This window comes from Pseudophryne corroboree, chromosome 7 (genome assembly GCF_028390025.1).
Source record: "Pseudophryne corroboree isolate aPseCor3 chromosome 7, aPseCor3.hap2, whole genome shotgun sequence".
In the NCBI taxonomy this organism is placed as follows: Eukaryota; Metazoa; Chordata; class Amphibia; order Anura; family Myobatrachidae; genus Pseudophryne; species Pseudophryne corroboree.
The window spans coordinates 99,637,109-99,649,516 of record NC_086450.1 but is presented as its reverse complement, the minus strand read 5'-3'; the positions used below and the strand labels follow the sequence as shown (position 1 = coordinate 99,649,516).

At 46.0% G+C, this 12,408-nt stretch overlaps 1 protein-coding gene across 6 annotated transcripts in view; it reads left to right on the top strand.

Annotated features, from left to right (window-relative positions):
• DYNC1I2 (dynein cytoplasmic 1 intermediate chain 2) overlaps positions 1-12,408 on the top strand; it is a 178,937-nt gene that overhangs the window by 151,513 nt on the left and 15,016 nt on the right. For all 6 annotated transcript variants that reach the window (XM_063933473.1, XM_063933472.1, XM_063933476.1 and 3 more), the window contains 2 exons: positions 1,025-1,150; positions 3,328-3,474. In XM_063933473.1, the coding sequence (XP_063789543.1) occupies positions 1,025-1,150; positions 3,328-3,474 (273 nt within the window). The remainder of the gene's footprint in view (positions 1-1,024; positions 1,151-3,327; positions 3,475-12,408) is intronic.

The window sequence follows — 12,408 nt, the reverse complement described above, 5'->3', positions numbered from 1 at the left end:
GTCAAGAACATCCGTGATTGAGGGTCTCCTGGATCCAGGCTCATCTGAGTTGATTGAGGGTCTCCTGGATCCAGGCTTATCTGAGAAGGACATATGTCCAGTTTGAAAGTTCCTTTTCCATCTCACAACAGTGTCCTATGATGAACTTTCCTCAACGTGAACAGCCACCATTTCATCATGGATTTGGCTGGCGCTGTTACCCTTCAAATGGATAACATTTGAAGGGTAACATTTAATAACACTGTGGGCTTCACTTTTGTCCGTCATGCAGGTTACTAACCTCTACCAGCTCCATAAATGATACAAGTTGACATACAGTAAGTAGCTGTACTTTACAACATCTTGCACATGAGGGTCAAGATTATGTTGATCAAATTACATTCAGATATCTCCATAGCTTCATGGTGATAATTATAACCTTATGATACCCCCTTGTATAGTATGCAAGGATAAACAAATAATGCTTTACTGCCCGGACAATCCGTAGAGTATTAGTGCGCAAGATTGTGACGTAAAACGTACTGTGATTTGAGTCTTTCCCCTACTTGTTATCAGGCTGCTGTAGTTGTTCATTAGTTAGGGTTCCAACTCTTGAATTAAGACGTAGAAAACAAACTACCAAACCACTGGATGCAGGTGCAGTAAATGAGAATGAAACCTATTCATACTGGTCATTTCATCCCAAATACTTTAACTTTTTAAACAAATGAAAATGGTAGTGGTATTTTCTGTTCTGGAATACAAGAATGAGAAATGTGTGTGCCTCGTATTTTAGCTGATTTCTGTAGTTGCTGTAGCTGCTACTTAGGCTGATTATTGGTCAACCCGCAATATGGCTCTGCCTTGTGCAGGGAACGGTACTCTTTAAATGGCTGTATAAATGACTGTATTAATAAACTATGCTCCAGGGCTGAAGGTCATTATTTGTTAGCATTACTTGTGTTACACTTGAATATTTTTGTCGTTTGCATGAAATGAAATCTCTTAGTTTTTCCACCACTGAATATTGCGTTTCCTTTGGCAGTACCCAGAATTGCTGGTGGCATCCTACAACAACAACGAGGACGCCCCGCACGAACCAGATGGAGTGGCTCTTGTGTGGAACATGAAATATAAGAAGACAACACCAGAGTATGTGTTTCACTGCCAGGTATGAAACCAGACGTTTTATGCTAATCATTTGGATACATGCCTCTCTGTGCCCTGTATACTGGGAGCATAATGATTTCATTGCTCCTATTTAAACCACATGCGTTTGCAAACATATGCTGATTGAGCTCTTCATCAGTTTAAAAAAAAAAAAAATCTTCTACTTTTGGACCTGCTGACATCATTCATATGGTTTAAGCATTCCAGAAGCCTGTATGCTACATCCACTCTGATTTATATTAATGCAAGCCCCCTTTCCCCCTGTCCCAACAAAAGAGATTCTAGCTACTTTCACATGCCAGACAATATGTTTTGGGCCATTAAAGGAGAAGAACGTGGCCTGGGGAGATGGAAACAGACTTGTTTAAGTGGAAACACATGCTCGAAATGTGATATAAATTTTAAGTAAAGAGAATAGCTCAAATGTGTTTGCCAACAAGTGAACGACTTCTATTTTCTAGATGTCAAAATTTGCTGAGTTTATTGTGATGGATTAAATGTAGCGTGTAATCCGTAGCTGTCAGATTACTGTCAGGGCACAGCCGAGATGACTGACAAATGTTAATTTTGCTGAAACCGATATGAGAAAACCCTTAAATATTTCTGTGTTTAAACTGTTTTATGTGTTTTAACTGCTTTTCTCGTTGGCCTACGTAGAAACATTGCAGCGTGGTTATTAGCCGCTGTATTATTCATGAGTTTGATCATTTTGATGTTTTTGAGCAACGGCAGATATTGTAAGCAGCCCTTTGTCGTTTTTAAGAACGGAACTGTAGATGAGCACTGCAATCTTGTAGCGGAATATGCGATGTCAGGATGGCAATGACGGGTTGTTTTAAAACAAATGTTTTTGACCCAAACATTTTACCAAGGGCACAGTTACCGGGATGCAGTCCCTTCAGTACATGTGCAGAGTAAAGGGGCGATACTGTCAGGCAGAATAGTGGCCCCATCTGACCTTATTCTATTGCCTGCTGTTGTGTTTTACTCCACCCCGCTGCAAGGGCTCCTAAATTACTATATACAGTGTTTTATTTCATGGGTATTTCATGGGGTTTAACCCATGGTGAATGCAGCTAAAATTCTTGTTCTCGTTGGAACAGTTTTAAAATATGACCTAAAGTACAGTACAAAATGAAGGACCCAAAAAGTCGCACAACTCGGAGGATGCTTATCATACATTGCTGCATATCATACATTGCTGCATTTCTTCTGTTATAGTTTATGGGCTGTATTCAATAACTGTCGGAAGCTGCCGTCTTGTTGGAAAGACGGCAGCTTCCGACAGAAATAGGTCGGAAGGGGTTCCGACCTATTCTATAGGGGCTGAATTTTTCCGACAAGTCGGGAATTCCCGATTTGTCGGAAAACACGTGGATCGGCGGAATAGACGCGATCCACGTGCTTCCGTCGAAAATGGGGCCAAATCCGACAGGTTTTGGCCCATTTTCCGACAAACTCAATCCGACTTGAAAACAAGTTGGATTGAGGAGAGGACGGCCGGCGGGGTAGAGGGCTGCTGGGGGACTTGTCTGCGGCGGCGGGAGGAGGTGCTGCAGGGAGAGAGGTCTCTCCCTGCAGCGCTTCCCCCCCCCCCGCCGCCGCAGACATGTCCCCCCGCTACCAGCACCTCCCGCCGGCCGTCGATCTCAGCTCACCACGCCGCACCTCTCTTCCTGCTGCCAGCTCCTCCTGCGGCTCCACACATGTCCCCCATAGCCGCCGATCTCTGCTTTCCTGGCCGCTGCTGTCAGCGCAGCCGCTGACAGCAGCGGCCTGACAGGACGGCCAAATCCGACAGTCCGATTTGGCCGTCCATTGAATAGGGGTTGTCTGATCCATTCCGACAACTGCATGTCGGAATGGATCCAATTCCTATTGAATATACCCCTTTGTGTTTTATATTACACTGAGAGTTTACTAATATAAAGAGACATGGCTATGTAATAATCCATGTGTGGGTTCAGACAGGTAGTTGCTTTATTTTGATGCACCACTAAGGCTCATCCAATATTGCCAACTACATGTGTGCGAAACTGGTACTCTGGCGGAATGGGGGAATCATTCCATGTTTGGCTAGTTTTAGTTTTTCATTAATGCGAGCATTTTAATGTATTAGTGATGCCTGTAAATATCTGTTATGGAGCTGCTGTTGTATTAATATACTTTGTGTTTCAGTCTGCTGTTATGTCGGCAGCTTTTGCAAAGTTTCATCCCAACCTCGTTGTTGGTGGAACATACTCTGGACAAATTGTCTTATGGGATAACCGAAGTAACAAGAGGACACCGGTCCAGAGAACTCCGCTTTCAGCAGCTGCCCACACGGTAAGAGGCAATCCCAAGGGAGACCCGTAGCCTTCCCTAGTCCGTTACCCAGTTTTCCTAAATTCACTTCAATATGTGCAATATGTACAAATGTGAGAGTCGAAAGGTCCCACGCAACTCTGCTGGTGTCTTTTTTTTACCGATATTTTGTCTTAGTCACAACGCGATGTGACATGCGACATTTGTACATTGTGTGTGGTCGAGTCTGTATACGGAGCAGATCTGAACAGGCATTGGGAAAAAAGCTGCTGCTGCTACATTGTGGCACTTTGTATACAGATTCAGAGACTCTGTTGCATATCAACTTAATCAGCACAGTCTCCCGGTGCGTTCTAGCCGCGTTGCAACTAAGACGCAATATCAACAAAAAGACGAGGGACTTGGTGCGCCATGAGTGGCTGTTTGGTGCGACTGTAGCAATGGTGTATGAGCACACCATCTGTATTTGTGTTTGTTATGCTTACAACCACAACTAATATATATAGAGAGAGAGTATACAGTAATATAAATAAGTATACAGTATGCAATATACTGTAGCATTCGTTATAGTTAGATTAAACAGAGACTAAGCAATCCAGTGAAAGCGAATCAGGCAAATAAAGGAATAGGGTGATCAGAGAAGTGCAGGAAAAGGAAATGAAAGAAAAGGCTCATTGGCCTACAGAAAGAGATCCTAGAGTCTGTTTAATCTCACTGCGGCTTGTCGTCCAATCAGTGCCTCATTGACACTCTGTATTGATATATAGCATGTATGTAGTGATAAAATCAGTAGCTTGCTTCTATTGGGAAATTATCACTATGACTGAAGTTCTTAGAAATTCCATTTCAATGTGAATTCTTGAGAGCACGGGTAATGATGATTTCTTCCATGTGTCAGCAAGGGCTCATATGAATGATAGTTGGCTAAGAAGGAATCGGGGTGAATGCTGCTGAATAATATCTTTGCGAAAGACCTGAGGAAGATTTCTGGTTCTGGAAAGATATGAATTCATCAAATCTTCACCTGTGTCTTTGCTAGCTTCTGCTCATTGGAAGGCACAAGTGGGCCATGTATGGTGATGGGAACCCATCAGAGGCAGCAAGTAGTTGAAGAAAATGAGAACATTTAGTGAAGATGAGACATGATTAAATCTTTTTCTCTAATGTCCTAAGTGGATGCTGGGGACTCCGTAAGGACCATGGGGAATAGCGGCTCCGCAGGAGACTGGGCACAAAGTAAAAAGCTTTAGGACTACCTGGTGTGCACTGGCTCCTCCCCCTATGACCCTCCTCCAAGCCTCAGTTAAGATTTTGTGCCCGAACGAGAAGGGTGCAATCTAGGTGGCTCTCCTGAGCTGCTTAGAGAAAAAGTTTAAAGTAGGTTTTTTACTTTCAGTGAGACCTGCTGGCAACAGGCTCACTGCATCGAGGGACTAAGGGGAGAAGAAGCGAACTCACCTGCGTGCAGAGTGGATTGGGCTTCTTAGGCAACTGGACATTAGCTCCAGAGGGACGATCACAGGCCCAGCCATGGATGGGTCCCGGAGCCGCGCCGCCGTCCCCCTTACAGAGCCAGAAGACTGAAGAGTCCGGATAATCGGCGGCAGAAGACGTCCTGTCTTCATTAAGGTAGCGCACAGCACCGCAGCTGTGCGCCATTGCTCTCAGCACACTTCACACTCCGGTCACTGAGGGTGCAGGGCGCTGGGGGGGGCGCCCTGAGACGCAATAGAAATACCTTTTTTTGGCTAAAAATACATCACATATAGCTCCTGGGCTATATGGATGTATTTAACCCCTGCCTAAATTACAATAAAAAAGCGGGAGAAAGGCCGCCGAAAAGGGGGCGGAGCCTATCTCCTCAGCACACTGGCGCCATTTTTTCCTCACAGCTCCGTTGGAGAAAGGCTCCCTGACTCTCCCCTGCAGTCCTGCACTACAGAAACAGGGTAAAACAAGAGAGGGGGGGCATAAAATTGGCATATAAAGATATACAGCAGCTATATTAGGGAAAAACACTTATATAAGGTTATCCCTATATATATATAGCGCTCTGGTGTGTGCTGGCAAACTCTCCCTCTGTCTCCCCAAAGGGCTAGTAGGGTCCTGTCCTCTATCAGAGCATTCCCTGTGTGTGTGCGGTGTGTCGGTACGTTGTGTCGACATGTATGAGGAGGAAAATGGTGTGGAGGCGGAGCAATTGCCTGTGTTAGTGATGTCACCCTCTAGGGAGTCGACACCTGACTGGATGATCTTATGAAAAGAATTACGTGATAGTGTCAGCACTTTACAAAAGTCTGTTGACGACATGAGACAGCCGGATGATCAGTTAATACCTGTACAGGCGTCTCAAACACCGTCAGGGGCTCTAAAGCGCCCGTTACATCAGGTCGATACAGACACAGACACGGACACTGACTCCAGTGTCGACGGTGAAGAAACAAACGTATTTTCCAGTAGGGCTACACGTTACATGATCACGGCAATGAAGGAGGTTTTGAACATTTCTGATACTACAAGTACCACAAAAAAGGGTATTATGTGGGGTGTGAAAAAACTACCCGTAGTTTTTCCTGAATCAGATGAATTAAATGAGGTGTGTGATGAAGCGTGGGTTTCCCCCGATAAAAAACTGCTAATTTCTAAAAAATTATTGGCATTATACCCTTTCCCGCCAGAGGTTAGGGCGCGCTGGGAAACACCCCCTAGGGTGGATAAGGCGCTCACACGCTTATCAAAACAAGTGGCGTTACCGTCTCCTGATACGGCCGCCCTCAAGGAACCAGCTGATAGGAAGCTGGAAAATGTCCTAAAAAGTATATACACACATACTGGTATTATACTACGACCGGCAATCGCCTCAGCCTGGATGTGCAGTGCTGGGGTGGCTTGGTCGGATTCCCTGACTGAAAATATTGATACCCTGGACAGGGACAATATATTATTGACTATAGAGCGTTTAAAAGATGCGTTTCTATATATGCGAGATGCACAGAGGGATATTTGCACTCTGGCATCAAGAGTAAGTGCGATGTCCATTTCTGCCAGAAGAGGATTATGGACGCGACAGTGGTCAGGGGATGCGGATTCCAAACGGCATATGGAAGTATTGCCGTATAAAGGGGAGGAGTTATTTGGGGTCGGTCTATCGGACTTGGTGACCACGGCAACGGCCGGGAAATCCACCCCCAAGTCACCTCGCAGCAGAAAAAGATACCGTCTTTTCAGGCTCAGTCCTTTCGTCCCCATAAGGGCAAGCGGGCAAAAGGCCACTCATATCTGCCCCGGGGCAGAGGAAGGGGAAAAAGACTGCAGCAGACAGCCTCTTCCCACGAACAGAAGCCCTCCCCCGCTTCTGCCAAGTCCTCAGCATGACGCTGGGGCCTTACAAGCGGACTCAGGCACGGTGGGGGCCCGTCTCAAGATTTTCAGCGCGCAGTGGGCTCACTCGCAAGTGGACCCCTGGATCCTGCAGGTAGTATCTCAGGGGTACAAATTGGAATTCGAGACGTCTCCCCCTCGCCGGTTCCTGAAGTCTGCTTTACCAACGTCTCCCCCCGACAGGGAGGCGATATTGGAAGCCATTCACAAGCTGTATTCCCAGCAGGTGATAATCAAGGTACCCCTCCTACAACAGGGAAAGGGGTATTATTCCACGCTGTTTGTGGTACCGAAGCCGGACGGCTCGGTGAGACCCATTTTAAATCTGAAATCCTTGAACACTTACATAAGAAGGTTCAAGTTCAAGATGGAGTCACTCAGAGCAGTGATAGCGAACCTGGAAGAAGGGGACTATATGGTGTCTCTGGACATCAAGGATGCTTACCTCCATGTCCCAATTTGCCCTTCTCACCAAGGGTACCTCAGGTTTGTGGTACAGAACTGTCATTATCAGTTTCAGACGCTGCCGTTTGGATTGTCCACGGCACCCCGGGTCTTTACCAAGGTAATGGCCGAAATGATGATTCTTCTTCGAAGAAAAGGCGTCTTAATTATCCCTTACTTGGACGATCTCCTGATAAGGGCAAGGTCCAGAGAACAGTTAGAGGTCGGAGTAGCACTATCTCAAATAGTACTACGACAGCACGGTTGGATTCTAAATATTCCAAAATCGCAGCTGATTCCGACGACACGTCTGCTGTTCCTAGGGATGATTCTGGACACAGTACAGAAAAAGGTGTTTCTCCCGGAGGAGAAAGCCAGGGAGTTATCCGACCTAGTCAGGAACCTCCTAAGACCAGGCCAGGTGTCAGTGCATCAATGCACAAAGGTCCTGGGAAAGATGGTGGCTTCTTACGAAGCGATTCCATTCGGCAGATTCCACGCAAGAACTTTTCCGTGGGATCTGCTGGACAAATGGTCCGGATCGCATCTTCAAATGCATCAGCGGATAACCCTGTCTCCAAGGACAAGGGTGTCTCTCCTGTGGTGGTTACAGAGTGCTCATCTCCTAGAGGGCCGCAGATTCGGCATTCAGGATTGGGTCCTGGTGACCACGGATGCCAGCCTGAGAGGCTGGGGAGCAGTCACACAGGGAAAAAATTTCCAGGGCTTGTGGTCAAGCATGGAAACGTCACTTCACATAAATATCCTGGAACTAAGGGCCATTTACAATGCCCTAAGTCAGGCAAGGCCTCTGCTTCAGGGTCAGTCGGTGTTGATCCAGTCGGACAACATCACGGCAGTCGCCCACGTAAACAGACAGGGCGGCACAAGAAGCAGGAGGGCAATGACGGAAGTTGCAAGGATTCTTCGCTGGGCGGAAAATCATGTGATAGCACTGTCAGCAGTGTTCATTCCGGGAGTGGACAACTGGGAAGCAGACTTCCTCAGCAGACACGATCTCCACCCGGGGGAGTGGGGACTTCACCCAGAAGTCTTCCACATGATTGTGAACCGTTGGGAAAAACCAAAGGTGGACATGATGGCGTCCCGCCTCAACAAAAAACTGGACAGATATTGCGCCAGGTCAAGGGACCCTCAGGCAATAGCTGTGGACGCTCTGGTAACACCGTGGGTGTACCGATCAGTGTATGTGTTCCCTCCTCTACCTCTCATACCCAAGGTATTGAGAATCATAAGAAGGAGAGGAGTAAAGACTATACTCGTGGCTCCGGATTGGCCAAGAAGGACTTGGTACCCGGAACTTCAAGAGATGCTCACGGAAGACCCGTGGCCTCTACCTCTAAGAAAGGACCTGCTCCAGCAGGGACCATGTCTGTTTCAAGACTTACCGCGGCTGCGTTTGACGGCATGGCGGTTGAACGCCGGATCCTGAAGGAAAAAGGCATTCCGGATGAAGTCATCCCTACCCTGATCAAAGCCAGGAAGGATGTAACTGTGCAACATTATCACCGTATTTGGCGTAAATATGTTGCGTGGTGTGAGGCCAGGAAGGCCCTACAGAGGAATTTCAACTGGGTCGTTTCCTGCATTTCCTGCAAACAGGACTGTCTATGGGCCTAAAATTAGGGTCCATTAAGGTTCAAATTTCGGCCCTGTCAATATTCTTCCAAAAAGAACTAGCTTCAGTTCCTGAAGTTCAGACGTTTGTCAAGGGGGTACTGCATATACAGCCTCCTTTTGTGCCTCCAGTGGCACCTTGGGATCTCAATGTAGTTTTGGGATTCCTAAAATCACATTGGTTAGAACCACTCACCACTGTGGACTTAAAATATCTCACATGGAAAGTGGTAATGATGTTAGCCCTGGCTTCAGCCAGGCGTGTATCAGAATTGGCGGCTTTATCCTATAAAAGCCCTTACCTAATTTTTCATACGGATAGGGCAGAATTGAGGACTCGGCCTCAATTTCTTCCTAAGGTGGTTTCAGCATTTCACTTAAACCAGCCTATTGTGGTGCCTGCGGCTACTAGGGACTTGGAGGATTCCAAGTTGCTAGACGTAGTCAGGGCCCTGAAAATATATGTTTCCAGGACGGCTGGAGTCAGAAAATCTGACTCGCTGTTTATCCTGTATGCACCCAACAAGCTGGGTGCTCCTGCTTCTAAGCAGACGATTGCTCGTTGGATTTGTAGTACAATTCAGCTTGCACATTCTGTGGCAGGCCTGCCACAGCCAAAATCTGTAAAAGCCCATTCCACACGGAAAGTGGGCTCATCTTGGGCGGCTGCCCGAGGGGTCTCGGCTTTACAACTTTGCCGAGCAGCTACTTGGTCAGGGGCAAACACGTTTGCTAAATTCTACAAATTTGATACCCTGGCTGAGGAGGACCTGGAGTTCTCTCATTCGGTGCTGCAGAGTCATCCGCACTCTCCCGCCCGTTTGGGAGCTTTGGTATAATCCCCATGGTCCTTACGGAGTCCCCAGCATCCACTTAGGACGTTAGAGAAAATAAGAATTTACTTACCGATAATTCTATTTCTCATAGTCCGTAGTGGATGCTGGGCGCCCATCCCAAGTGCGGATTGTCTGCAATACTTGTACATAGTTATTGTTACAAAAATCGGGTTATTATTGTTGTGAGCCATCTTTTCAGAGGCTCCTTTGTTATCATGCTGTTAACTGGGTTCAGATCACAAGTTGTGTGGCTGGTTTGAGTCTTACCCGGGATTCAAAATCCTTCCTTATTGTGTACGCTCGTCCGGGCACAGTATCCTAACTGAGGCTTGGAGGAGGGTCATAGGGGGAGGAGCCAGTGCACACCAGGTAGTCCTAAAGCTTTTCACTTTGTGCCCAGTCTCCTGCGGAGCCGCTATTCCCCATGGTCCTTACGGAGTCCCCAGCATCCACTACGGACTATGAGAAATAGAATTATCGGTAAGTAAATTCTTATTTTTACATTTTCATGATGCTCTGGGCAGAACTATAACTTTAAGATACTACGCCGTGGGGTGACTCCAGCCATTGCCCAAACATTTCTGTGTGGTATGGATGTCAGATGCCTCTGAAGGATTGTTTTGGTATATATAGCTCCATGTTTGGCTGTTTGCCATTTAGAGGGACAACTCACTTAATACAATATGTTACGCCAGCAGCGTGTAGAACCTCTGTTACAGCGTGTAAACGTCTGCAGTTCTGAAGGTGATTCCCTCGGATATAATAGAGGTGTCTCTGCCAGTTTTCTAGAGTTCATTCTTTCAGGTAAAATATAGATGTAAAACCAGCAGCCTGCGTCATATGGTCCTATGTGCGCTGTCCATTACCTCTGGGGCAAGGCAAGGTAGATACATTCTGAGGTGTAGAGCAAATTGTAATGACTATTCTAGTGATCAACTTGCACGTCTGGGTAAGGCTGTATGCACACATCTGTATGGATTTGTGTTTTGTGGGGTGGCATAGTATGGGATTCCTCTTCTACAAGTTAGGGTGATAAAGGTGGGCTTATGGCACGGAAAGGCTTTTGCTCAGTGTAGCAGGACATGAAAGCGTCACTACACTTTTTATTTAGGGTTGTCCATACTTTAACAAGACTGACTACAGTTGTCTGTTGGCGGGGATGGACAGACCTCTCCTAAATGCCAATATTTAAATGACATTTATTTTCAGGCCTTGCTGTGTGTTCAATGTGGCCTTCTTAATAAGTAAATTATGGAGTATGTCCTTCTCCCTTGATCCCAGAATGTACCCAGTGAGTGGAAGGCCATTTAGATAAGCGAAACATATCTTGCCTCTTCAGTTTGCAAGAACGTAGTAAATATCACGCCCCCACCTGAATCTACCAATCTGTTAAAAGGATCCTCATTACCAAGAAGGCTGCAAGCCAATCACTCGGTTCTGTGAAACTTTAGTACGTGTCCACTTTAGGAGGAGTTTAGGATATGGTGCAAATCACATTGCTAAAGATACAGTGGGTAGTTGGCACGCAATGCACAGCACATATGTTCATAGTTTTTATACTCATTTGCCCCTAGTGTGTTATATGTCCTTTATAATACAGGTTGAGTATCCCTTATCCAAAATGCTTGGGACCAGACGTATTTTGGATATCGGATTTTTCCGTATTTTGGAATAATTGCATACCATAATGAGATATCATGGTGATGGGACCTAAATCTAAGCACAGAATGCATTTATGTTACATATGCACCTTATACACACAGCCTGAAGGCAATTTTAGACAATATTTTTATAACTTTGTGCATTAAACAAAGTGTGTCTACATTCACACAATTCATTTATGTTTCATATACACCTTATACACACAGCCTAAAAGTCATTTAATACAATATTTTTAATAACTTTGTGTATTAAACAAAGTTTGTGTACATTGAGTCATCAAAAAACAAAGGTTTCACTATCTCACTCTCATTAAAAAAAGTCTGTATTTCGGAATATTTGGATATGGGATACTCAACCTGTATAAAATATATTAAGGCTTCCCCTCTCATGTAAGACATTATCCACAGTCCACAATTTTGTACATCTGCAGCATGTAATCACTGCATTTCTCTGACTACGTCACATGCCTGCATCCCTTAGGATTTTACAGTGTGGCCTTCCATCCCTGCCTGTACCTCAGGGTCTCCACCATCGTCTCTGGCACCTCTGGAGTCCACACACCAGCCCCTTGCTTCTACCCATGTACAGGCTGAAGGCTTCTGAGGGGTAGTGTACCACCAGTGACATTGAGCCTGATTCTCAAAGACCTCCCTCTTGTTCTTTAAAAGGTGTACGGCCCCCCGCCTCCTGCCCAGGACTAGGTTGTGGCCAGGCTCCCGGCCCTTTGTGTCATCTGCTCCCAGACTCTGCTTGCTTCAGGGAAGTGCAAGGAAAGGGCGCATGCCAGCACTCTCAAACAGGCAGGGCATATATCAACCTTTAAAAAATAGGCAGAACGGCGCCCTGCCAAAACATTGGGAACATTACTTTAGTCATCTAAACTTCTATTTCTCTATTGCAAGGTCATGCTAGGTATTAAGTGCCTGCCCTGTACGGTGACTGCAAAAGGGTATTCATCCTCATTGCCACTTTGCTTGATCTAGGTTCTTACCAG